The sequence below is a fragment of the Larus michahellis genome, chromosome 9, assembly GCF_964199755.1.
Source record: "Larus michahellis chromosome 9, bLarMic1.1, whole genome shotgun sequence".
NCBI lineage: Eukaryota > Metazoa > Chordata > Aves > Charadriiformes > Laridae > Larus > Larus michahellis.
In genome coordinates, this window is record NC_133904.1 from 22,259,426 (window position 1) to 22,286,822 (window position 27,397).

Sequence of the window (27,397 nt, forward strand, 5' to 3'; positions counted from 1 at the left end):
GAGTTTTATCCTTTCTTATAGCTGGAGCTGCCCCCACTCCTTCCACAGGCTGGCAGGTATTTGCCTGTTCCAGGGCCCTGCTGCCACCCCATGGTGCTCCTCTACCACCACCTCCCTCAAGGCATGGGAACCACTTTGCTCCTTCTGTACGGGGTGAAATTTACGGGCAAAGTGTAAGGTCCTGGTCAGGGGAGCATGGAGTGAGGGTGAGCTGAGCTCCTTGATAAGCTGCAATGACGAGGCTGTGCCAGGGCATGTGCTTCTTGGGCAAGTGCCAAATACTCTCCTGCCCTGACTCCAGCAGGTGTGGGCGACCGTAGAGCTCTCAGGTCACTGGGGGTCTTCAGAAATACACTCTTGAAAACTGAAAAGGTGCTTCTGATTTCTCTGGGTGCTGCATCGGGCACAGCTCACTTCCGCTGCGCAGCTGGAGGAGCCAGGCTCTGCCCTGTGGCACACCAGTTCCCCAGCTCCTCCTGGGAAGGGGGCTCCGGCGGGGGGCAAATGATGGAGATGGGTTCGCCGGGTGGAGGAAGACCCTGGCAGGCGGTGGGGCAGCTGCCCGTTGCTGGTGCCCAGGGCTTCGAGCCTGGGGACGGGGTGTCTGACCCAAACTCACAGCTGAGCTCGGCTGCCGCATCCCGGGGGGAGCTGTGGGAGCTGGTGGCAGAGCGGAGGGACCGGATCCAGGCACACGGGGCTTGGGAGCAAACAGAGGGTGCTGGGGAGCAGGACCTGCTGCCCCACTGTGCCGCCACCACCCCCCACAGCCTCGGTGGCTATGGACCGATGAGCTTGGCCCCAGGAGCAGCATGTCTGCTTAAGCCCCCTCAGATGCCCCGGAGATGGGGACCTCCCCTCCCCCCCCCAAAAAAAAATCACTGGCCACAGTTTCTGGGGACGAAAGACCAGAATTCGGGGGAGCAGGAAGAAAAAGCCACCCTCACAGGTTTGTGATTGTCTCTTAAAAAGATTTATTCTCTCTCCTTGCCCAAATGTACAAAGGCAAAAAGAGTACAGTTTGTATATATATATATTTATATATATATATATAAAAAAACAAGGAACTTGGTAATAATGTACACTTTACAGAAGGGCAGAATCAGGAAGACTGAAATGAAACCCAACACAGCAACGCCAATGGAAACAAGAGCTATAAACACGGAGGGTTTGATGCCCTGGCCGGCCGCCCGCGGGGCCCGGTGGGCAGGGGATGGGGTGGGGGGGAGGGGGCGGCACCGCCGCAGGGGGCCGGGGTGCCAGCCCCACGGGCAAGAACTGACCAGGAAAACCCCCCAAAAAAAGGTCAAACCTCAAACCTATTCTGCTTAAATCGTTGTTTCATTTAACACCTAAAGGGAGACTCAACTGGGGCCCAACTGGGAAGGTGGGGAGCAGCCCTCCCCCCCAGCCCCGATGGCAGCAAAGCCTGTGGCAGCCCCCCATCAGCCCCCCCACAGACACCCTCCTCCGTCCCCTCCGCGGAGCTGCTGGTGGGCCCCAACCCCCAGGAGCCAGGCTCTGCCGGAAGGGCCGAGGCTGAAGGTTGGAGCAGCCGGCGGGACGCCCCTCCACGGATGGGATGTGGGGCTCCCTCCATCACCCTGACCCCTTCGATCCCCAGCCCGGCGGCAGCGTGAGGCTCCGTAACGGGCACGGGGTGGGTTGAGCCACCACTTGACATGACCTGCCCCATCCCCAAGGAGCCATGTGGCCCCGGCTCCTTGCCAAGACAACGGAAGAGCAGAAGAAAAATGAGTGGAACAATGAGAGTGGGCTGGGGCTGCCCAGACCAGGGCCCAGACCAGCCAGCGCCTCCTTTCCAACTGGGTAAAGCGGGATGGGGAGGGAAACAGGGAAAGAAAACAAAACCCAAAACAACAGCTTTCAAACAATTGCTTTTTACAGTATGTACAGAGCCCGGCGGGCAGAGCATCCCCGTACAGCGGCCCCTCGGGGCCGGGTGCGACACGGACACACACACAACCGAGACCGATGGCCCCCCATGCCCCCCGGCCGGGCAGAGCGCCGGGACGGCCCAGCTGCTGTGGGGCCGAGGTAGAGCATCGGCCCAGGGCGAGCGGCTGCGGGGCTGGGGGAGCAGAGGACCAGAAAGCCCCTGTCCTCGGGAGCAGCCAGGAGCAGGCACCGGCTGCCACCAGGGCCTAGTGTCCCCAGTCCCAGCATGGGGACGGGGAAGGGGGGGGGGGCCGGCACGGCCCCAAGTGCCTCTGGCAGAGCCTAAGTGTGCTTGTTCCTCGCCGGGCTCTGCCCAGGGCCTGGGGAAGCCGATTTAAAAGCAGAAGGTGGATGCGAAGGGGAGCTGCAGCCCTCGCCCCGAGCAGGAGCAGTGCCCCGGGGGCTCGGGGAGCACCTGCTGGGGCAGGGGGCAGAGGGGAGACCCGGGGCGGGGGGAGGGGCGGCTGCAGAGTGACAGCTCAGAAACCAAGGTGAATGCTCCGGGCAGGTCTGGCCCCTGCAAGGCACTGGGGAGGGACCCTGGCAGCAGGCTGGGAGGTGGGTGCAGCCCCCAGCTCTGCGCCCGCTGCCCCCAGCCCCGTCAAGCCCCTGCCAGCCAGGGGACAGGGGGCAGAGGCTGCTGCACTGGGGCCAAGAGCAGCCCCCACCTCCCCCAGCCTGCCCCTCTGGCCACCGGCCACGCAGGCACAGAGCGGCGGGTGCTGCAGGGCGCAGGAGCTGCCGCGGGACTGGGAGAGGGGGCGCCCCACATGCAGCATGTCCCTGTGCCCCACAGCCACCTTCGGCCAAGCTGACCCCCCCTGCCTGCCTCCCAACTCGCAGCAGCCGCCCAGACACCCGCAGAGCCAGCCCTTCCTTTCCTGAGACTGCGACTCCACGGCGGGCTCAGCCCCGTGCTTCCAGCCCCGGCGAGGGGCAGGCAGGAGGTAGCCCCCCTGCCTGCCCCCAGTCCCGTGGCGCTCAGCCCCACCGCAAAGCAGCGGCTCCCAGGGACACGGCGGGGTCCCAAATCCATCGAGAAACCTCAGTGCTTCCGTTTCCTCTTCATATGCACCAGGCAGGCGAGTCACCTCCATCCTGAGCACTGGTGCCCAGGAGAATAAATATTTCCGCAGGTACCAGCTCGCCCGCTCACCAAAGGGGAGGGTGTGGAGGGGGCAGTCAGTGTGTGTCCGACGGGGGGAGAAGACAGAGTCTGCCTCGGATCACGGCAGGAACGTCAAGCAGAACAATTAACACCATTCAACTGATGTCTAAAGGAGTCTCCAGCGCTTCCCCATGTGAGCCAGTCACATGTCTCGTACAGCCCAGGCGTCCTGGCCCGTCACGTCCTGCCACGACCCAAGGTCAAGTCAGTGCCCGCCGCCCCGGGCAGACCCCAAGCCCCCAGGGACACCCCCTGCACGCCCAGCCCAGCCACCTCCGCCCCAGCCCAGGGGCCCGCAGGTGAAGCAGGGTGGCCATGGCGGCGCCGTGGGAGGAGAGCCTTACCGTTCTCACCTCCGGGGAGGTGGGTATAGGGAGGGAGCGGAGCCTTGCTGGCTGGCAACAATGGCTGTGGAGGAGAGACCTGCGGAGGAGAAGCAGCGTTAGGAGCCGGCAGCCCAGGACGGGCACCCAGCCGGGCCGGGGGAGCTGGGAATCGCCAGATTTGGTCAAAGCAAAGCTTGGCACAAGGGTTCACGCCACCCAAAGATGGCTGGCTGGGTTGGGCGAGGTTGGGCTCTCACCTGTTGCATAGGGCAGGTTGTACTGTGCCGGCAGCAGCGAGTACCCGAGGTGGTGGTGGTGGTGGTGCGTCGAGAGCAGGCGCTGAGACGGCGAGGTGCGGGGCCGGTCGGCACTCCTGTCTCCCCCGCCGGCTCCCCCGACGCTGCTACAGCTCCCGCCGCCTCCCACCACCCCGCAGCCGCCGCGGTCCCGCTCCTGAGATGTCTTCTCACTTATCTGGGGAGGAGAAAGCAGACCCACACTGAGGGACGGGACCTACTACCCTGGGGCACATGCTGGACGCTCAAGGCTGCCCCTGCCTTTGCCTAAAGGCTCCCCATGACACTGCTGGGAGATGACGGGGTGGCCAGTGACCGGCCCAAAAGCGGTGGGGAGGATACAGGTCCTGTTTAAGGGCAGCTCTTTCCTCACCACGTCAAAGCTCCGTGTCCCAGGAGGAGCTCATGACCCTACACTGCCATGGGATGGAGACAGCCCCTGCATCCCCCTCTCCAGAACCAGGGCTGAGGACAAGTGTCGCCTGGCCACCACAGGGCCTGGAGAAGCCCCGGTGCTACCCATGCCCGCAGGATTGGCTCATCCATCCCAAAGGGGTTGCGTTGTGGGATTACTCCCTGGTCCCAGGTCTCCTACAGCAGCAGGAAGGGCAACAACCCACGGCAGGCAGAATTGCTCCAAGGCTGGTTACAGGATCCAGGGACCATTCCGAAGCTCGTGCACGGAGCTGGACAAAGCCAGCACCTTCCTGACCCTCACCGTGGGCGATTTGCTCTTGTAGTGGCTGGCGTGCTGCTGCAGGATGTCCAGGGCCTTGGACTCCGAGCTGGATTTACAACTCACGCTGGGGCTGGCGCGGGACTTGTCACTGTCGTCGCTCCCCGACGCCTTGCTCCCGTACGGCGAGAAGGAATAGCTGGAGGGTAGGTATGATCCTGGCGGGGAGAAAAAGCAGTCAGGGCTCAAGGAGTCTTCGGGCGGCACAGCAGGAGCACGCAGCTCTGCACATGCCTCCAGGAGTGAGAGGATGTCCCATGGCCGTCCCCTGCTCCGGGAGCAGGGACAGCTTGGGAAGGGACATCCCCGAGGAGACACCAGCTCCCTACCTGGGTAATTCTGCATCATGACGGTGGGCATGGCCCGGTAGCTGGGGTGGCTGGGGTCGTACGACTGGCTGTAGGAGTAGCCATGCATGTAAGGGATATAGGACTGATGCTGCGTGAGGGGTGAAGACACGGGGACGTGGACGCTGGGTCTGGGGTCCTTCCCCACCATGCGAGCCTCCTCGGTGGGGGTCAATTTGCACTCGGAGCTGGTGCTCTCCTTCCCGTCCTCCTTGGATGCGGCTTCTTTGCTTCGATTTCTTTCTTCCTTCAACTTTCGGTCCCTTTCCTCTTTCCACCGCTCATCCTCTGTCTTGATGTCCGAGTACTTTGCCGGGTACACATAGGTCCACATCCGGGGCTCAGCTTCCTGCAAGAACCAGCCAACCGTCAGAGCATCTGCCTACCCCCAGCCCTGCCTGCCCCCAAAACCAGGCTGGATTTGGAGAAGACCAGTGAAACCCACTCCCTTCCCTCGGCTCCCCTTTGTCCCAACAGCCCCACATCCTCCCATCCTTTTCCTGGGCCCAAGGGAACCTCACGGGGTCCCATCACGAACAGAGGACAATGTGCTCTGCTGGGATGGCCCTGGCAAACCCCTGCAGCGAAGTCACAGTGAGGGACTTCCTCCAGGAGAAAGCCCACCGCTGGGCTGGCGGGCAGGGCCAAGCGGGCATTACCTGTCTGTACCAGAGCACAGGGTCCACCTCCGCTTGCCGGCCACACTCGGAGCCAGCCTTCGTCTCGGCGGTCTCCTTCCCAAGGTGGCTGGCCTCACTCAGCTTCACCTTGAGCCCCTCGGCCACCTGGCTGCCGGACAGCTTGGAGGAGTCCTCCAGCTTGGGGATGATGACGGATTTGGCTATATCAGGACCTCCCTGCTCCTTGGCCTTGCTCAGCCCCGACTTAACAAGGTCCGTGAGACTCGGCGCCTTGGTGAGCGTCGGGGGCATGGGGGGCTTTTGCTTCCACTCCTCTTTGAGAGCCGCCTCCCTCTCCTTCAAGCCCAGCTCCGCTTTCTTCTCCAGCCCTCGCTGCTGCTGCTGCTCCAGGCTCTGCCGCTGCTTCTGCTGCTCCTCGTACTGCTGGCGGTAGGCAGGGTTGGTGCTCAGCAGGTGAGCGTGGTAGCCCTGCTCGTTGTAGCCATAGGGGGGCACGTAGGCGTACTGGTTGTAGTAGAGGGACTGCATGTACATGTTGGGGCGCTGCTGGATGACCGAGGGCTGCTGGCTGGAGCCGCCGAGCTCGGTCTTCTTCTCTTCGCAGCCTTCGCTCTTCACCTTCACCTCTGGGTTCTCCTGCTCCTCGTCCTTCTTCAGCTTCAAGGCCTGCGTGTCAGCCGTGCTCTGGCCACCAGGGTTCAAGGGCCCCGGGCTTGCCTGGGGGTAGCCAGGGGAATAGTAAGTTTCAAAGCCTTGGTAATAGGGAGACTCTTTGCTCTGTGGCTGTGGGGGAAAAAGAGCTTTTTTGGCACCTTCCTTGACCAGCTGCTCCGGATCCTTTGCCTTCACGCTTTCCAGCTTGCCCTCCCCGTCCTCCCCGGCGTCAGAGATGTCCGAGTAGGCCGGGCTGTTGGTCTTCACCGAGCTCGCCTCTGCCCCATTCTGGGTGACGACGTGCAACGGGGTCATGGGTTGGGCTGGGTTGGTGTTCTCCAGCCTGCTGGCACCACCGATGGAGGGGCTTGGGGCGTTGTCAGTGAAGCTGTAGATTTTATCCGCCTCGGCCTTGATGCTGGCGAGCCGGCTCTGGTGGGGGTCGGACGAGCCGTTCAGCAGCCCCTCGCCTTTCGTCCCCAGGTCGCTGGATTCCCCCCGGAAAGGGCTCTTGCCTTCCTCCGCTCTGCAGGCTTTGCCAGGAGTCAGAGGGTTTTCTACCTCCTTGGGCTCCTTCTTCTTCTTGTCCTTCTTCTTCTTCTCCTTTGAAGGGGTGAGGGCAGGGTTGACGGCAAAGGGTTCTCCCATCACCGTAGGCTTGGGCTGGATGGGTTTGAGCTGGGGGCTGTTGGGCATGGTCTGGACCACGGTGGTGGTGAGGCCCGTGGAGGAACCGGGGGTGGCTGTGGTGAGGGTTGCCGTCTGGAAGGTGTAAATCGGCTGGGGGGGGATGGCTGGTGCAATGGGTCTGGCAGACTTCAAGCTTTTGGATGGGATCTTCTCTGGCTTAGCACCAGACGCTTTCTTTGACTTGTCCTTATCGACGCACCGCTTCTCCAGCGAGTCAAAGCCGTCGTTACTCGTCTCATCAGCCACCGATGGACCATCTTCAGAACCGTCATTGGACAGGGCACCCGGGTCGGTGTCTCCTTCCCCACCCAGCTTCTTCTTGCAAGGGACCTTGGCGCTGAACTTGCTGGACGGCGAGGGACTGTGGGGCTCCATCAAGCGCACCTTGGGGGTGGCCGAGCGAGCCGGTGAGAGCGAGCCCTTCTGAGAGACGGTGGCGCCGTTGCAGCTCCCAATGTCCGCATGCAGGGAGGGCTCCTCGCCGTACTCACTGTCTACATCCGCCTCCAGCTTGCTGTCATCGTCTGTGTGCGCGTGGGCCTGGTGGTACTTCAGCCCGTTGATGTGCTTGTACTTCTTGTTACAGTTTGGGTGGGGACAGTCAATGAGGATGGGAGAAGGGCAGTTTCGGTCGAGAACAGCCGGCTCCACCTTGACCGTGGCGGGTGGCACGGCTGCCGAGCCCATCGAGTTCGTGCGGATGCGTTTGCTGCCCTTGCTGTCCTCCGAGCTGGAGTTCAGCTCCATGTCGGAGAGGGGTTTGCTCTTCCGCTTGGTGACGGAGGAGGGACTGGCCTTCACGTCCTCCGCAGTGCCACCGGGCGGCGTGCGGTGGTCCGAGGAGTTCTGGCTTCCCCGGCGCCCTTTGCTGTTGGCTCCCGCCCGCGTCTTGCTGCTGGTGCTGGTCCCTTTGCTGTCCGAGGCGGCGGCGGTCTCATTGACAGGCGTGTTGCTGTTGGGGCGCATGCGTTTGCCCCTGCCCCGGCCATTGCGCATCTCCAGGTCGCTGGTGGGAGAGTCACAGAACCTGCCAGGAGGAGGACAAGGAGGTTTTAATGGAGAGACGGCTGTGCCAGGCCCACTGCGCGGTGGGGAACCCCTTCCTCCCCTCACCATCAATCCCGTAGGCTCATCCCCCCACCACTCCAGTAAAGAGGAATCGGCGAGAGAGGTCCATCGACAAATATTCAACCATCTCCAGTCTCCAAGATGAGGGAGCCTGCGACCGCAGGGGCAAAGAGCCCTGGGAGCAGCTCAGCTGGCCAAGAAGGAGATGGCAGCCCCGTGGGCACAAGGCAGAGGGTACTGGGTGCCCCAGGGGCCACACGGTGCTGAGTTTGCCCTCCGCGCCTGGGCACTGCTGGACCCCACCGCCCACTTACCGGGGAGGCGCCCAGTCGTGCTGCGTGCAGTCGAGCAGCGTCCCCACGTACGTCTTGTTCCTCCAGGTGACATTGACCACCAGCATACCTGTAAGGTGAGGGGAGAGGGTCAGATGGGGCCCGGTGTGACCCCACAGTGTCTCGCCCTTCTCTGGGCATTGGGGTAAAGGGAGATCTACCCCTCGAGACTGGCAGGAGGAAGAGCTCAGCTCTAGGGACAGAGGAAGGTGGACAAGGTGGTCTTGGGTTCTCAGGAGAGGCAAGACCCCAGGTTCTGGGCTAGAGAGGCACCAAGATGGGACCTGGAGACCCCTGGCGCATCCCCCCTCTCTCAGTACGGCTCTAGCCGGTGTCCTCCCAACCTCTCCTCCTCGAGCCACCCAGCACTCTGCCCTGTTTTCAGGAGGACGCTAAAACCAGCGACCCCCAAAGGCTGTGGAGTTTTGCCCTTGAAGATCCACATTGGCTCCACATGCACTCGGGTAGGGTCGGGAAGGTGATTCTCCGGGGAGCGAGGGCTGGGAACCTCCTGGGGGAGATGCAGACAATCCCCAGCAAGGCTGTGGACCCCAGTGCGGAGCTGCAGACCCCCCAGCAGGGCTATGTCCCCCATGCGTGGCCATGAACCCCATGGCCCTCCGGAAAAGGCTGTTATTGCCACTAGATGGCAAGCTGAGCCCAGCATCCCCGCGCAGGCGACCACCCCCGGCAGGAAAACTCAGCCTTGGGGAAACAACCCTCGTCCCCCACTTCAGCTTGCTCCCGCATGCCCTGGGCCACCCATCAGCCCTGTATCTCTGCCTGGAGAACCATCCATGGGGCATCTCCTCCCATCACGGAGAAAAGGCACCGGACATTCAGAAAACTTGGTCGTTTCAGCTTTTTCACACCAATTCAAGAAGAGAAGCAGCTTGGCTCACACCCGTGCTGAGGACGTGGACCCCTCTTTTTGGACATGCTGGGGGCGGGGGGGGGGGGGTTTCTTTCACAGCATCGCTCAGCTTTGTGGATGTTTCCTCCCTCCCCTGGACCGCTACGATCACTGCAGAACAAATTTGACCAGGAGCGGAGTCCATTGTGCCAAGCACATTTATCCGAGCAAGGTAAAACTCGGGAAACGTGAAACTCGTTGGCAAGGGTTGATGAGCACAGGGAGATATACAGCCGCGCAGCCTCGGGAGATGGATGGAGCCGAGGGAGCCCAGAGCAGCTGTGCCTGAAGCACATTTATAAATCTCAGCCCGTATCCCCCGTCGTGCCGTGCCAGCTGCAGGCTTCGGCGGGGATAATATATACAGAGCCAAGGTCCCACATGTGGAAAAGAGAAATGAAATGCGGGTCTTCTCTTTCTCCTCCCGGAAAACGGTGGGTGCTTCAGTGGGAGAGCAGGTCGTGGGAAGTCATGGTGCCAGCGTGCAGCCAGCACCTACAGCCAGCTCATGCCGGTGACCGGGAGAGGCTGGGTCCTGCCTTCGGAGGAAGGTACTGGGGACCTGCCTTAACACAGATGCAGCTGGAACACGATGCCAGAGATGACATAGGGTAGAAACGAGTGGTGAAACCAAATGTCAGGAGCCCACAGCCCCACACAGGGAGAGAGGAGGATGCTGATGCTAGGTCTCCACCCTCCACGCCCCCTAACGTGGCTTTTTTTGGCAGGCAGGAGCCTGTCCCCCCTTTCCTTAAAACCCAGGGAAGCTGCTGTTGCACCCTGCACCCCAGCCCAAACCTGCCATCCGCAAGATACCTCCGGGGAGCCACTGTGGGATGCTCCCAGGAGCCTGAGAAGGATCAAGCGCTGCTGAGGGACCAGCAGACCCAACCCAGACCCCATCCTGGGGACCAGCTCATCCCTGCCGGCCATGGGGCTCAGAGGAGCAGCCCCCTCTGCCCTCCCCACCGCGCAGCCAGCACCGCTTCAATCTCTCTCTGAAGACCACGCGCTGCTGGAAGTTAATTGCACAACAAGCCACTGGAGGCTCTTGCGCATCCCCGGGCCAGCATGCGATATTAAAAAGGACGTGCTGGCATATTTTTTTTCCCCACCACCACGATCACAGGAGAGAGATGAAAGACGAAGGGACGAAGCGAGCCAGCGCGCAACTGTCCCTCCCTTCCTCGTTGGAGCGTCAACCCTCCAACACACACCAGCCTATATTTAACCCGCTGCAACCAATCACACCAAATCCCCTCTTAATCCTCCAGCAATAACCCAGGACAATTTAAACCCCAGGGATAGATCCTAAGCAGCTTTTTTCACCCGCAGTGTCCCCCTCCCGCGGCGGGAGGATGGGCAGGGGCAAGGGCGGGCAGCGAGGAGGCAACGCACTCGTGTCCCCAAGGCTGGAGATGCTCATGCACAAAGAGCCGGCAGCGATGCAGAGGAGGAATCCCACTCGGATAACTGCAGCCCCACCTGGTTTCACAGGAAGGTGACACCTTGGATCCTCTTAAGCAACGGATACCACCCAAATCTGGGTGCAAACCGCTCGGCATCCCAGTCACCAAGTGTTCATGTCACCGCAGAGTCGCACCCCAGCAGGAAAAATTAACAGTGGGTTGACGGTGCCAGGTTGCCGTCTGGAAAGACGGCGGACGAGATTATCCTTTTTTACAGGATTAAGAGATAAAGGGAGCTGGGGGATGCAAAAAAGCACCGCCTGGTCCTTGTATGGTCCCTACATGGGTGCTCTTGAGTAGCTCGGTGGGTGCACCCAGCTGGTAGGGACAGGGGATGGACAAGGACAACGCTGCATGAAGTCCTCCGTCCTAACGCAGCCCTAAATTAGACCAGACTAAGCCTTTCTAACAGATAATCCCTGCTGGGGCACAGCTCTTCCATTTTAAAATGTAGGTGGTGGTGGCTGCTTGAAGACTGAGGCCATAGGCACCAGGAATGATCGCAATGTGGGGGGACCTGGGGCACGTTTCCCCCCGCCTTTGCAAAGGTGAAGCCCCCAAGCCCAACCAAGAACATCTCAAAACCCTGCTGAGAAACCACGGCCAGTTCATCATCTGGCTCAACGTCACCCAGGCACGATGTTACTGAGATGCCTCCAGCAAAGAGAGGTCCTCAAGCATGGTGGGGACCGTTATGGTACTTGGATGAGGGTCCCTAACCTTGTGGGGAACAAGGAGATGTTGCCTCTGCAATTGGAGAGGGCAGCCACTAGCAGATCTGCTAGTTTTCTGCTAATTTTGGGGTGCAGTGGACCTCTGCCAGGCAAAGGGACAACAGCTGGTGGCATTTCCCCACCCTGGAGAGGCAGTTTGCCTGCAGATCCGTGAACCAGCTCAGACCCAGGGTCAGTGTAGCCCCACATCCCATCTGCACCAATGAGCAGGAGCAGGGATCCATCCTGCACTGATCCTGCTCCAGGGCACCACCAAACCTTCAGCACCTGGAGACGTTCAAGGTCCTTCTTCCACGAATTCCTCCTACAGCTGGATCACCTTTGGGATGCCCTAGCTTTGAGCTACCCCTTTTTCCATGAATGTCTCCTCCAGCTGCATCATCTTTGGGATGCCCTGGCTTTAGGATGCCCCTTCTTCAATTCATTTCCTCTCCAGCTGCATCACCTTTGGGATGCTCCAGCTTTGCCATAAGCCCTGCTAGCATGCAGGAAGCCTGGTCTGACCTGGAGCACCCAGACTTTAGGACACAACACCCAAAGCTGGTGCATGGCCACCATGCCAGGAGAACAGAGGGGTGGCCCAGCACAAGGGCCACCTTGCCGAGCAAGGGGAGATCACTCGGCAATTGCCACCACGGGCAAAACAAGTTTTTGACTGGGGAAGTTAATCTAATTTATTGCCAATCAAATCAGAGTAGGATAATGAGAAATAAAATCCAAATCTTAAAACATGTCCCCAACCATCGCTCCCTTCTTCTTGGGCTAAACTTCACTCCCAAATTCTCTACCTCCTCCCTGCAAGTGGCACAGGGGGATGGGGAATGGGGGTTGCAGTCAGTTCGTCGCACCTTGTCTCTGCCGCTCCTTCCTCCTCCCTCTCTTCCCCTGCTCCAGCGTGGGGTCTCTCCCACAGTGGACAGTCCTCCACCAACTTCTCCAAAGTGGGTCCTTCCCACGGGCTGCAGTTCTTCACGAACTGCTCCAGTGTGGTCCTTTCCATGGGGTACAGACCTTCAGGAACAGACTGCCCCAGCCTGGGTCCCTTGTGAGGCCACAGGTCCTGCCAGAAGACGTGCTCCAGGTTGGGCTCCTCTCTCTCCATGGGCTGCAGCTCCTGCCAGGCTCTCCACAGGGTCACATCCACCTGCTCCAGCGAAGGGTCCTCCATGGGCTGCAGGTGGAAATCTGCTCCACTGTCAACCTCCATGGGCTCCAGGGGGACAGCCTGCCCCAACATGGTCTTCACCAGGGGCTGCAGGGGAATCCCCGCTCCAGTGCCTGGAGCGCCTCCTCCCCTCCTTCTTCACTGACCTTGGTGGCTACAGAGTTGTGTCTGCACATCTTCTCACTCCTGTCTAAAGATGCTGTTGCCCAGCAGTTTTTCACCCCTTCATAATACGTTATTCACAGAGGTGCTGCCACCGTTGCTGATGGGCCCAGCCTTGGCCAGCAGTGGGTCCCTCTTGGAGCCGGCTGGAGCTGGCTCTGTGGGACATGGTGGAACCTTCTGGCATCTCACACAGTCCACCCCTGCAGCCCCCTCCTACGAAAACCTCGCGACACAAAGCCAACACAGTCTCCTCGGCAGGGTCAGGAACAGGACAGGGGAGGGAGACAGGGTCTTTCCACTAAACCACGCAGGGATGGATGCTCAGATGGTGGATGAGTCACTGGCCATCTAATGCCCTGCTTTCCAAGGGACAGGAGGGCTACGAGAGGGGCTTGGATGCTGGAGCATGGAAGAAGCAGCAGGAAAACCTTCAGCTTGGGTCACTCCAGAAGACAAGGAGCAGTAAGGGTGTGTTTGTGGGTCCTGGTGACCAAAGTGCCCCATGGGAGGGCCATTTAGCTCACCAGGACCTGCTGAACACACACCACCCGCTGCCACGCTCCTGCCCAAACCCCGCAACAAGTGTCCACCTTTGGCAACAGCGACAATGTGATTACGAGTGAGGTCCCGACATCCTCCTGCAAGAGGACAGCTCGTCCCACTACAACCCACAGTGTCCAGCTCCTTCTCCATAGCCTGAGGCCTATCCAGAAGATACCTCCAGGACTTTGGGGACCTTGGTTCCTCTGAAGGCTTGGCAGAGCATAGCCACAGCACCAAGCCCCCAGGACCACCTGCGAGGAACCCAGACCTCCATCCTCATGTTCCCAGAGAAGGGAGGCAGAGGAATAGCAACCAATTGAGGTCCCAGGAAAGCGCGGCAGAGCAGCTTGCAGCTCAAGAGCCTCCTTGTAAACAAGCCTTTAATCCAGTGCTCGGCAGCTAAAGCGGGAGCCTCAGCTGGTGTTACCTGGGGCAGCTACAGATGTGCCTTGGGGAGACGGATGCGAGCAATAGTCCTGTCTGGAGCAGAATATTGCTCACCTGTTGATAAAACAGCCTCCGTACAAAGCTGACAGATGCTTCGAGCACGATAAGCGGCGCATTAGCTCTCCTCCAGCTCCCCGTGCTGTCAAGCCAGCAGATATTAGACACGAAGCGGCGACGCCGGGGGAGCGCCGGGGAATGATGCATAATAAAGCTCTGCTGCTCTACACCGACACGCCAGCAGCCACCGCGCTCGGGGGATCTGCAGCCTCCCCATCCGTCGGTGAAACAGGAGGAGGGTGCGAGGCATCAGCCCGAAACACCAGCAACGTTGGCGGCGCTGGAGACGAGATGCCCCGTCACCAAGCAGCACCGCATGATGCTCCCAGCCGGAGTGAGCTGCCGGATTGCTGATCTGAAGATGAGAGGGGTCACAGCCGCGCTGTCACGGCTTTAGGAGGCTTCGGAGGAGCACACCGAGCCTGCGCGTTGGCTCAGCAACCTTGGAGGGGATTTACAACTGCTCATTACTGCCATTAAAGCAAATGAGAAATCCACATTCCTGCTGCTTGCCCTTGCTGCATCAGCCTTCGAGACTCACCTCCTGTTCCCAGGTTGGAGAATACGCAGCTCTGAAGACCGGAGCGTGCATGTAGGGGATGGCGTAGCCCCCTTTGAAGCCCCAAAGCCCATCTATAAGCAGGGCAATCCTGGCACATCCCCGCTCTAAACCATCCCCAGAGACAAAGAGCAACCAGAGTCGCAATCGAAGGTAACAGCGAGGCAGCACGGTCAACATGCAAAGCCATCAGATTTGGGGTCAGGCTTCCTCATGGTTACGGTATAAGTAAGACTCTCCAGTCTCTGCCCTCACTGTCCAAGCTTTCTCCATCCTCTCCCAGTCTATTGCATCTCTCTCCTGCTGTGAGCAAGGACACATCCACAGTGGTATGTGCAGACCCCAAGGACGTGCATGCTCCATCGTACCCTCATGAGATGTTTGCAAATGCACAATCCAAACACCCAGAGCGTGCGAAGCTCAGCCGCGAGTGACCTGCCACTGCCATTCCAGCACGGAGCTGGAGGGAGGGATGCAGAGAGTTTGCTGTGGTGTTGCGACGCCGCAATCCTCCTTGCTCGGAGGGTTTGCATGTCAGACACTGCCTTGTTTTGGTTGCAACGGCACCAGCGTGGTGCTGGAACGCAGTCTGCTCGCTGCAAGCGGAGGCGAGGAGGTGATGTGCTCCGAGCCAGGTGACACCAGCTCCGCAGAGGGGGATGGAGCAGACCTGGCAGCTAACGAGGCAGCAAACGGAGCGATGTTTTCCAGTATAATTAGATCAGTAATAGTTCCTGCAGATCGAAATCACACCTAACAGAATTAAGGGAACTGCCGAGACAGCTGCTCCCACCAAAGGCGTTTCAATAAAACACATTCCCTGCACAAGCCGGGCTCGGCAAAGGGACCAAGGTGTCACCAGGGTGGCTACGGGAGAGCACATGCGACTGGTGCCTGCCACCAGGAAGACCAGACCTGAGCCTGACACCAAGCTGGAGCAGTGGTGGAGCAGGCAGATCATGAGCCCAGCACCAGATGTTTGGTGCTGGAAGCCCGCTGGGATGCCTTTTGTAGTGATCACAGTCTCACGGCAGGTCTTCTAGCTGGGGGAGAGGACAAAGCCAGTGTTTGAGGCAAGACGGATGTCATGGGGCTCCTTGGAGCGTCACGCTCCCATCTCAGATGGGTCAGCTCCAGCTTGTCCTTCTGAGGCCACTCCAGTGTTGCCGGGCTTTGGCTTTAGGAGCCTTCCTCCCTGATTTTGCAGCCCCATGGCCAACCCAAAAGCCAATCTCTACAAAAAGGGAGCTCTGGCTGAAGAACCATGTTGCCTTCCTCTACCCAGTCACAAGGGGAGGGAAGTTCTGCAACTGCCCCAGCCCAAAGATGTTTTTGCTGGCACATGCAGAGCAACACAGATCCCCTCGTCTCAGGGGCACGCGCCATTAACGCGCAGCTGGGAGAAGAGCAGCTTGCAAAAAGGTCCACGTCAGAGCAATTACCGTGTGAGTCTAAGGGGCACGTCTGACACAAATCCAATTTTCAAGGAGGCATCGCGCCACCGAGAAGAGATGCCTGTCTCCTGAGATGCTCGGTGGGAACCACTCCTGAGGCTGCCTGGTGGCAGGGGCCTCGCCGAGGCCCAGAAGTGCCCACAGCATCCCCTCAGGAAGCCAGGACACAGGTGGGACTAACCACAGTTCTGCACCTCCCCGTGCCAATGGCCCCAGGGGATTCAGGGATGTCATCCCTGGGGAGAAAGCAGCTGCTGCAGTTGAGCCAACAAGCTCCTCTCCACCATCGTAGAGGGTGCCTGATGCAGGCCAAGAGCTGCTTCTGCTGCCCTGGGGTCCTTCCGAGCGGTCTGGCGAGGCTGCAGCATCACAAGGAGCAGGGAGAGAGGTGGATCCCTCTTGGTGAAGGTGCTGGGATCCCTCTGGAGATCTTGGGGATGGTCTCCAGCCACACGGGCGTGCTCACTCATGCTGAAAGCCCCTCACTTGGATTTGTAGACATGCCCTTGGTGTAGTTTTCTCCCCTGTATCCTTCAGGCGAGGGGAGATGCTCACTGCATCCCTATACATTTCACAAGCTCCAGCTTTGGACAGACAGGACCAGTATCTCCACCATTAAGGAAGGCAGGAGAGAGATGCCAGGCAGGAAATAGGGACGATTCCACCCTGACTTTTCACTCAAGGGCGAGAGATGCCGCTACCACAGGAGCCAACACGCAGCACATCAGAAGCAACCAAAGGCAACGGCAGGATTTGTGTTCTGCAGGGCTGGCCGTAAAAGTCATTGCTCCCAACGGTGACAACCAAGCAGCAGCCAGCAGAGAAGGATCTTTACACAAGTTCGTCGAATTAGTGCAGACTAAAAATAGCCAGGCTGTGGGAAATCGCAGGGTGCCTCTGAGGAACGCTCCGAAACGGTGGCTGCGGAAGCGAGGGGTAATGCGGACAGACAGGCAGACGGGCTGCAGAGCTCCACAGTGGGGTGAGGAGCAGGAGAAAAGGGAGGAGAACCAGGAACTGCTCCCACGTCACTGCCTCTCAACCAGCACTGGGGAGATGGGGATGTTTTTGCGCTCTTTGCCTCAGGGATGCTTGTCCCTCCTGGCATGGCCACTTGGGCTCTTCTGCCCACCATGAGCCTCTTCTCCTGATTTCCACCCAAACCCCTACAGGGTCCAAGCTCTCATCAGCTTCACTGCTACCCATGAGGGTCTCCAGCAGTGCTGGAATTTGGAATTTCCAGCAAACTCTGCAGCTCCAGGGTTTCTGGGTTGCGGGAAGTCACACCAGAACGGCACGCTGGTGTGGACGGGGAGGTGGTGGGGGCCTTAGCGTGCAGCCCCAAAGGTGGGAGGGTGCTGATGCTCCTCTGCACCGCTGCGTGTCCCAACACTTAGCCCAGCCAGGTCTCAGCTCCCCTAGCTGAAGGTATTACACCTTGCAAAGCAATCAGGCTCTTTGCAGACACTGAATGAGCAGGGACAGTGCACGGGTAACTCAGCAGACGACCTTGTCCATGTTTTCTCCGAGAAGATCCCCCTGTCAGAGCCCCCAGCCCTGGGGTGCGCAGAGCAGGGTCCCTGAACGCTCCTGCTTTGTGTTTCCTTGTCCCCCACCAGCAAGCCTGGCTCAAAGAGGCTCCCTGGGTCCAACTTTACAATGTGTGGCTTCCTCCTGCTTTGGAGCAGCAGAAAACCCACACTTAGAGCTCCCACCTGCCTCCATCCAGATCAGTGTGATGGTGAAGAGAGGGCAGAGGAGCGCGAGATAGCTGCAGGTCCCCATCCCAAGCAATCACGTCCCAGTCTCCTCCAGCACAGTCCATGCACTCCTCTCTTTCCAAATCACTCATGTCATGATGCTTTTCCCAGCAGGAACAATTTTGGTGCTCACCAGCTCCACATCAGGGGTCATCACAGCACTTGGTCCTGTGCCAACTGCAGTTTCAAAACCAGTTTCCCAGCAGGGAGAGAGGAAAGGCAAACTGGGCACATTCCTCTCTTCCCAAAGCACGGGGTAAGAAACCCCCCCCCCCGGTAGTAGCTCATGGGAACGTGGGTTTCAGTCAGCTTCTGTCACAGATAACAAAGGCAGTCGCAGTGAGGAGCAGCCAGGGAATTAAGGCCAACAGCTTCGTTACCCGCATGTGATGACGATGGAAGAGCAGGAGCAGACATCCAAGAGGAGCTCTTGGTTATGCAGCCGAGGTGAACCATCAGTTGGCCACCACCACCACTGCTCTTTCTCACCTTTGAGCTCCTAGGCTCTGTTTCTGCTTCCAGACCTCAGCTGAAGCCAGACACAAATACGAGGTGCTCAGCCCGAGCCTTCCGAAGCAGAAACTTCCAGCATCCCAACAAGGCTGGAATGAAGGCCAGGTTCCAGCGCTCGCCGTGGTCCACTGAGCCACCTATTCATCCCCACGTTACTTGGCAGAGCCCCAACAGCGACAAAAACCCATCAAAGGACTTGGGAAAGCAAACCAAGCTGCACGCACATGAGACGAGCTCCAGCGGAAAAAAAAAAGGTTCAATTGGCTTGGCAAGAGAGATGAGAGCCTGATCTCCCGCTGAGTCGATTTTGAAAGCTCCGCTGGGGTTTTTTAATCCAGCAGGAGATTTCTACCGCCTCCCAGGGTTTGAGCGCTTTTGTGACAGACCTGCAGGTTGCCAAGCAGAAACGAAGTCAACTCCGTCAAGTTCCCGTGCAGGCTGGCACGGCCTTTCCTCTGGCACCTCCAGAACAAGTTAGCTCTTGCAGAAAGGCAGAGAAATGGCAGCTTCGATTTTCACCCGCTGTCTGGGCAAGGGGATAACGCAACACGTTGGGGCTGACGCAAGTTTTGGCCTGTTATTCCCTTTGCTGGACAGATTAAGGGCTCCTCTGTGTCCTGACCACCCAGATGGTGGGGGAAAAGCCCAGGATGTGCCAACAAGCAACACAGCAGGGACACAGGAAGGAAGGGATTGCCATAACTGCAAAATGATATTGTAGGAGACCAAAAAGTTCTCCAGTGACACTTACCGTCCTCAGTCTCTTGCCAGACGATGCCTTCCAGGTTCACGCTGGTCCCGGGCTCGCAGGGGCCCAGGCACTCGGGCTCGGTGGCCAGGGCCACGTCACAGGTGTTCACTCCCACCGAGCGGGTGCGTACCATGATCTGCTCGCAAGGCGACGAGATGTCGTTGTTGACGACAGGGACGAGGAGGTGCAAGGGCAAGACTGCAGGTGTAGAGACTGGAGACTCCATCTGCGGGGAAGGAGAAACATGCCGGTCACCGTCGGGAATACAGGAAAGGAGAGCAAGTATCAACAGGCATCTACATTCCTGGAGAACCTCAAGCCCAGGGCTGGCACCTTCTCAACGTGCCAGCAGGCGGTTCAAGTCCCACACTCTGTCAGAGGACAAGGATCTCATAGGTCTTTCCCACCCTGGCGTGCCCATACCCATGTAACCCTGAAGAGCCGGCACTTTGTAGTCATGTAGATCACACCCAAAAGTCCCCCCGCAGGAGATAGCTGCTCTCCTGCTGGAAGAGTCTGTGCCAAGTTTCTTCCCCGACAACTTCTGCCACCGTAATCATCCCTGGTCAGGATGCCTTTTGGCTATTGCTCAGATGTTAACGCACTTAATGACTTTGGACCTGAAGAAGAAAAAAAAATTATAGGCTTCTGCTCAACCAGCCAGACAGGACAAACAAGTAGCGGTCTCCCTCCAACACCCTCCTCCTCCCAAATCTACCCTGTGACCACCTAAAGATGGAGGCGTTCAGATCACATCCCTCTTCTCTGCACAAGTATCCGCTTCAGAGCCTGACCCGGCTGACGGCTGAGCCAACCGAGCGCCAGCCATCGTGCTCTCCTTGCACATGGAAACCACATCTCACAGCCAGAGTCAGGCCTGGAAAGCCAACACGCCAAGAAAAAACGCGGCCAAGTCACCCTGTTGCTGACAAGCCAAGGTCCTGGGCCACTCTGCCATGCCAGCAGATTATAGCAGCGTTAGGAGAAGGATGGCTGATGGGCCGATTTTGCTGCTGGTCAAGGGAGGGGTAGGGTGGAAGCCTTCCTGTCCTTCAGGGTTATCAGCCAAGCCAGCCACAGTCAGTCATCCCCTCGCCTTGGCTCGCGAGCACTTGCAGCAGGTTTGGGGCTACCTGCTCATCCTCTGCTCAGACCTCCTCTCTTTATGGTTTGTGATCTTGGTAAGATACTGAGCAACCTCAAAACAGAAGCAGACTGAGGAAACCAATCAAATCATCAGTGAGCGCTGACCTGGGTTTCGGTTTCAAACAGGGGAAAATCCCTCTAGAGCATCCAGCACTACACAGAGAGATGCCCTCCTACGCCTTTGTTGAGGAGATGATGATAACCCCAGAGAGGCCAAACTTGCTGGTCACCAAGCCAGGACACGGACACCAGCCCACAACCATGTCCAACCTTGCTGCTGGCTCTCCTCGGCCGATATTGCTGACAGCCACCAAACAGTCAGACTCCCACTCTGAACTGACAGCCTGCTCCTGACCAGCCACCAAAATTATCTGCTCACTCTTGCTCATGCGCCTCCATCCTTTAAGCAAGATAAATGACCCAGCAGAAGCTTGCACGTCCAGCGTCGCCTGCCCCACGCAGTACGGTGCCCACAACTGCAGCGAGCGGTTGGAGCATCCCATCTCCCCGAGCAACTCGTGACCCCACAAAGCCTCTCCACGTCCTCAGTGACACAAACACCATTTGTTAGTGGAGAAGGTGCAAGAGGAAATCTCCAGACAGAGGAGCAAATGATATCCACCCAGCAGCTTCTGCCTGCTCCCATGGGGGTGGCTGCCAGTGGGGGACAAAAACGTGACCCCTGTGGAGAACTCAGAGATCTTCTGGCTCTGACAGAGCAGGTGGATTTGCTCTTCCAGCAGAACACAAAGCACTTTCTGCCCACATGCCTGTCTCCTTCTCCTCATCCTCCTGCATCCACCCTGCCTCCAGATGGCTCATCAGAGCGCATCCACTCCACTGAGTGTTAAAGATGTCTGGGAGGTGGCTGGTCCAGCAGTGGCTGGACTGCAAGGTCCCCTCCACCAGCAGCACAGCTCTTGTTCCATGGCTCTTTCCCCCACACGCCACCTCTGACCTTCCACCAGCTGGAAGAGTTCTCCATCCCCATGCCTCCAAGGCTGCCCCACGGCCGGTGCTCCACCTGCATCCCATGGGATTTGAGAAGGCGGACTTTTTGGTGTAAAACAAAAACCTTGTGAGCCTGCCGGAGAGGAGGGCTGCACCCCCGCAGACAAATCGCCCCCCAAAATCCAGCAAGCCCATCCTGCGCATCTCGGCGGATCCGAAAGATGTTCAAAGGAAGCACGAGGCTCCTTTGGAGGGGAAAAGAAGAAAATCACTCATGGATGCCAGGTTTTGCAAGCCAAAAGCAAGTCCCCGGGTAATGGAACAGCCAGAGAGGCACCAGGCAGGGCTGCCTGACCGTGGTGGGCAGAAGCAAGAGCCCGGGGCAGGTGATGGGGAGTGGGGGCCACGTGTGCACATCCAGGACCCGCGGGTTTTGGAACCGTTCAGCTTCCTTCCACTTTGCAACAGAAACCACAGCGCAGCACAGGAGCGTTTAATTACAGTTCCAGCTCTGCTAATTATCGCCCGGTCACATTCGTAATCTGCATTATGCCACGGTGCATAATAAGCAGCTCGTTGAGATCTCTCTAATAAGCGAGGCGGCTTGATGGGATTTCATATTTCACCCTGCACTGGAACAAACAGAGCCTCGTTCAGCAGCTGTGGGGAGACCAGGCGGTTCTCCTGCTCCCTCGCCCAAAGCTCAAGAGCAAAATACAAAGGCCCAGGGTGGCTCCCCGAAGGCGCAGGCAGGAAAGGAGTCGCCTTGCTGGGACTCATCTGAAAAAAGCCGAAAGCTGTGCCGGAAGAAGAGGCACATGGGTCAATCCCTGAATTCAGCTCCCCCCAAACCTGTGTCTTATCTCCCGGCGCCACGGCTTTTCATCCTCCTGCTTTATGGAGCAAGGTCAGGAGATCCACCCACTGGTGGCCGCAGGAGGGCTGGGGGGAGCCAGGGCGGCCACTCTCACCCTCCCTGCGCCAGGCAGAGGGGCAGGGGTGATGCTGGCATCGGGGGCGATGCTGGCATGGGGGCCGTTGGACAGCACTCATGCCCTTCCACATCTCCTCCAGCTAGCAAGGATGGAGCTGGAGGAGAGCCCCAGCTCCCCAAAGCCAGCCCTGCACCCTCCTGGCGTCCAGCTCCAACGCGTGCCACCCCCCAAGCAAATCACTTCACGCTTCTGGCCCCTAAATCCCCTTTGTAGAAGGAAAATTTATTTCTCTTTCTTTGCCGACTAGGCTCTAAGATTAAATGCCGGCGAGTGCAAATGCAGCCATGACCCTCTCACTGCCGGAGGGAGCTCAAATGTTTCCAGCAGCCCCTCGGCAGGAGCTGGACAGGGTGAAGCTTCCTCGTACCGGCGCTGGCCGTCCGTGCCCGCCTGCCACTGCCTCCCCTAATGAAAGCCCTTTGTGTTCCTCGCGGAGGCTTTCCCATCACGAGGAACGTGCTTTCACCACCGCCGAGGACAGAAGTGGAACGGAGCCAAGCCCAGGCAGCAGCCAGCACAAGCGCTGCTCGATGGGGAAAAAGCAAATCCGCTGAGTCCAGGGCGATGCCAACAGCACCACGCGATGCTGGTCCCGGGGAAAGGGCTCCGGGTGGGTAATTAAAACCTACTCCTCGTCACAGCCCTCACTTGAAGGTAGGACGGGGTCCCACGTGAAAGGAAGCGTGGTGGTGGGTGCCAGCATGAGGAGATGCACACAAAGCAGCTCCTGCCATCTTAGAGCTGCGCCAGCGCGCCTTCGTTAACATCAGTCACCGTTAAAGGGACTTCACAGCAGCAATTAGCTAACAGGAGGAAGAGAAGAGGGCACAGCAAAAATAAAAACACCGTAGTAATTTCAGTGCCAACCCCTAAAGCACCCAGACCACCCACTCATATTTTTGGTTTGCTCCCAATAATCAAAGTCAACCAGGCAAGAAAAGTGCATTTTTGAGCAATAAAAGCCAACAGGGACGCCAAAAACCCGTAGAGGAGCAACCAGCAGAGACATATCTGTGGTGCATCCCGAAGGACAGAGCGGGTGTGAACCACCACACGGTGTAGGGCACCCACAGAGCTGCACCCCCTCTGTCAGTGAGGACCTCGCAGTGGTCAGCGTGAGGCCACTGATGCACCCGAGACGGTGCTAGGCTTCCAGCCTATCCCCACGTTAACCAGCTATGCAAATGGTGGCCCATTTTTCTCATCTAGAAGGGTCCTTCAACTCCTGCAAATGCGGAGAGACAACAAAAGCCAAGGGGGAGCCTCATTACTGGTCACAAACTCTTAGCTGCCCTGCGCCAGGAGATAAAACATGGACCAGAACTACCCCATCACAGGAGCATTGCTCGAGGCTGCAGCCAACGCTTCCCACGTCATTGCATGGCTCACCCCAGCATTTGGGAGCTCTGATGTTGTCACTCTTGTCCTGCTCAGTCACCACCTCCCCAACAGCTTTGCTTTTTCAGAGTAGGGCCTGGGAACATGAGCTTCCAACTCCTGGAAGAGAGATATCCAAGGAGCAGATCCATCCAGTTCCTGAGCGTCTTTGGTGCACAGCTCCAAACCTCAAAACCGCAGCACCCGAGGTGCCTCTGCCCCACCGCCGGTGACCTCGGCAAGGATTTCAAACAGGAACTGAAGTCTTCTCCAATCTGACCCCCAAAGCTGGGTATGCAGAGCCTGAAGACAAATCCCTTCGTGGCACCGGTGCCCACCATGCCTACGATTCACTCTGGAACCTACTTGCAAGCATTGCTCAATAAGCTGCAACAGACTTGCCCAGAGCTCCCGGTCACATCCCCCAGCAACAGCATCCCCACACACTGGAGGCACACAACCCCAGGCAGCACGGAGGAGGTTCCAGAAGACCCCCTCCCCAAACAGCACGGGTGGCAATGAACCCTGGCTCTCTTGCTGGCTGGATCTGTCTGGGCCCCAGCAAGAAAGAAGCCAACAAGAGCCCCTCATCCAAGGAAATAACGGTGGCACAAGCATCAGCTCCAAGGATGGGACACTGATCCTGACACTGTTGCCCATTTCTCTTCCCTCTTGCTAGCTGGAGGGTGAGGTTGCTGACATCGACACGTAAAAAGAGAAATCTGTTTTAGAAGAAAGTTTCCTTTCCCTGGAAAAACACCAGCTTAAATAAACAAAGCCAGTTCTACAGACCACGGGAACACGCTCAGAAGGACACTGGGTTTCTTAGTTGGCAAATCCAAGCCCACAGGACATCAGGGCAGCTGGTCCAAGGAAAAAGGAAGATGGACATTTCCGAGAGCCCCCTCTAACATGAAGCAGTAAATGCCGCGACTAGGAAGGACAAATGGTTCCAGGTGCCGCAGAATGGAGCGGGCTCAGCACCGCACTCCCCAAATTCACTCTGCAGAGAGGAGAAGCGAGTGTGGGACCCTGTGGCCAGTGCCACCACGAGAAGAGCCTGGCAATTTGGAGGGGAGCTAAGGATTTTTAAGGAGCAGCGGTCCCAATTTCCCTCCTCGGAGGATGCAGCTCATCCTTGGGAACGGGCAGGTAAAGCCAGCCCCAGGCTCCACGGCAGGCTGGGAGGGAGACGGCAAGCGGGCGCCCAGATGGTCTGGACCAGCTCTGCCACCCGGGACTCCCACCATAGCCCTGAAACCAAACCAGGAGAGGCCAATTCCCCACCACACTCCTTGGCGGGTTGTCCTCGGTGCTTCTCACCATCTGCTCTCATCCCTCCGGACACCTGCCTGAGACTCACGGCCTCTCCCAGCCACGAGGCCGCCGATGGCACAGTGTGACAGGAAGGCTCTGTCTACAAAAGGCTGCCTGCACGTCCTCTCCTGGCCATGCCAAGCACCCACATCCCAGCTCTGAGGTCCAGCTGTCCCCTACCCACCTCCATCCATGCAAACCCCTTCCCTGGCCAGCAAGTCCCCGCAGAACAGCGGGAGATGGTGACCAAAAGGCCGGCACAACGCACCGCGTTGGCTGGGGTCGGCAGGCGCTTTTCAAACCCCGACTCACCTTCAGTCAGGCATTTTGGGGAGGACCTGACTGAACCAAAGGCTCGTCGAGGACTTCTGCATGATGCTCGCGGCCCCACCGCCAGCACCGCTGAAAACAGACCCGGTCATGGTTAGTGGGTATATCGGGGTGCGACAGCCCATCCGGTAACGCGGGAGGTACAACCTCCCACTGTGCCAGCTATGAGGGACTGACCCAAATACCCAGGTGATCCAGACAGTCGTACGCGTATCAACCCTGACCACACTGCTGGAGAAATGCAGATATTACCCAGCATGACCTCTGACGAGCTGCCTTCTCTCCCAGGCAGAGAGGGGAAGAAAATCCCTGCTTGAACACAACCAGCCTTATCTCCGTGTTTGCAGCGTTTCGAGATCAAGGGGAGGCAGACGCTGCAGAGGCACAGTCTTGCATATTACTGAGTCTTCAATAAAGCCAGGAATAGTATCCAAGACAGACGTGCTGGCACCAAGTCACCTGCTCCAACCACTTACAACACTATCCGATCTGCTTTAGGAAGGGGGTGAAAAAAAAAAAAAAAGGTGTCTCCGGTAGAAGAGAGGTAGGGAAGAGCAGCAATGAGAGGGGACAGTTGATGTGAGTGAGACATGTGAAAGAAGAATCCAAGCTGGGACCTCAGCGCATCAGTCCCACCATCTTGGTTGACCTACCACCAACAACTGGTATCCCGTGGAGTGGCTGCACCAGGCTCACCTCCTTTATTGAATCAAAACACAAAATGGCTCGGTTGGCGGTGAAAAGGGGAAAGACCCCATGTAGGAAAGCACTAGAGATGTGTCTGGCGCAAGGGAGGGCAGAGACTGTGAGAAACACAGAAACCAACCACAAATGGCTGCAGGCACCCTTCTCATTGACCAACACAGCCTTTGGCCCCTTCTTCAGCACTGCTGCTGCTGTGGGGAGGCCGCTCTTGGTCACCAGAGTCATCCTCACCTCCCGCAGTGCTGCCGGAGCAGGAAAGCTTTGATGACAGCAAGCAGCTTCCCACTGGGAAGCCACATCTCACATTAAGTTCCTCCATCCTGTGCCCACCTTCCTGTCAGCATGGCCAACATCGCTGATGCGTGGTTGGCTTTTTACATTGACGCTCTGCCTCCAGCATCCCCTGCACCGCCAACACCAGCCACGCATCCTTTGAGTCAGGATGCTAAGTGGAAGAACCACCATGAGGAAAAGTCTTGGTTTTATTTATTTTCTTTCTTTCAAACCCAACAAAACAACCAGGTAACTCTACCCAAGCAGAAAAAGGATCCTTCCCCACCATGGGAGACACAGCAGGCCCCTTTCCCGAGAACCTTCTCAACCACTGGTGCAGCCCAGCTCTTCAGTGCCTCCCTTCAGAGATGTACGTGTCATCTTCTTTTTGCTTCCCGGGCTGGAGGCCATCATCTGTTCCGTGGGAACTGGCTCCCCTGCAAGGTCCCAGCCCTGCACTCAACCTTCTTGCAGAAGACACCTATTCAAGTCCCTGAAACCCCCCCACCTCAAGATCTCCACCTACACCAGGCTCCTCCAGCTTCTGTTCCCCAGCCACTCTCAAACAACCACCCCCACATTCATTTACTGGTCTATTCACACTAAGAGATGTTCTTGTAGGAAGAGCAGAAGCAAGAGGACCAAAGCCATGATGACAGCAAGGCTGACGCATTTTCTGCCTTTGGCCCCCATGAAATTCATGCCCAAATGCGAGCAGCACTCAAATGACCACTGTTAATACCAGCACTCTTTGACCAGCACATTAGAGCAGGCAAAGGAACAACATAAAAGGTTTCACAAGTGCCTCGGTCCATCAATCTCCCAGAAGGAGGATATAAATCCGGCAGGACTTTCACGAACCACTTGCTGCAGTGTGATGCAGCTCCAGCCGCTGTTAAAAGCCTGCTGATAACCACCAGCTACATAAAACCCGGCCAAAGGATATGGAGGTCGCAAACAGCCAAGCTAGAGACAACCCTAAAACCCAAATCTGCAAAGCAGGCAAGGGAAATCACATGAAAAAGAAGCCTCTTCATGGCAAGATGCTTTAACCCTGCCAACTCCCCGGCCGGCAACAAGACCTACGGGGTCTGTCTCATGCTCCAGAGCACCCTGTCCGGGATCCTGAGCACCAGGGCCACAGGTTCATCCAAGAATGACCCACCACCCAATCAGCTCTAGGGATAAAGAACATATTACAGAGCTTGGCATCTCCATTTAGGCCAAGAGGCCAGCCAGTAAGTGGGGGTGATCCTGTAACGGCCAGGAGACTCTCAAGAAAGCAGTTAATCTTTTTTAAGGAGAAGGATATTATGCTTGAACTGAAGTTCCTACTGCAAGCATCGCCATGCCAGATATACAGCAGCACAAGCCCTAGATAGCAGGTACCCACCGAAGATAGAGGCCCCCATGCAGATACCCCAGGCCAGGTCCTTCTTGGAGGAGACCCAACTCCTCCATCACCTTCAAAGAGGTCAGAAAAACATGGTAGTCCCGATTTGCTGCACACTGTAAGAGACTGAAAACAGGCCCTCTGGAGACAATGAGAAGCCAAA

The 27,397-nt window shown here is 58.0% G+C and overlaps 1 protein-coding gene across 2 annotated transcripts in view; it reads right to left on the minus strand.

The window, feature by feature from the left end:
- Nucleotides 1–1,885: 1,885 nt before the first annotated feature.
- ZNF609 (zinc finger protein 609) overlaps nt 1,886–27,397 on the minus strand; it is a 72,011-nt gene continuing 46,499 nt past the window's right edge. For both annotated transcript variants that reach the window (XM_074599713.1, XM_074599714.1), the window contains exons 3-10: nt 18,748–18,973; nt 8,200–8,287; nt 5,492–7,844; nt 4,815–5,181; nt 4,468–4,643; nt 3,711–3,927; nt 3,472–3,550; nt 1,886–3,311 (exon numbers count right to left, since the gene is read on the minus strand). In XM_074599713.1, the coding sequence (XP_074455814.1) occupies nt 3,477–3,550; nt 3,711–3,927; nt 4,468–4,643; nt 4,815–5,181; nt 5,492–7,844; nt 8,200–8,287; nt 18,748–18,973 (3,501 nt within the window). In that variant the 3' untranslated portion in view covers nt 1,886–3,311; nt 3,472–3,476. The remainder of the gene's footprint in view (nt 3,312–3,471; nt 3,551–3,710; nt 3,928–4,467; nt 4,644–4,814; nt 5,182–5,491; nt 7,845–8,199; nt 8,288–18,747; nt 18,974–27,397) is intronic.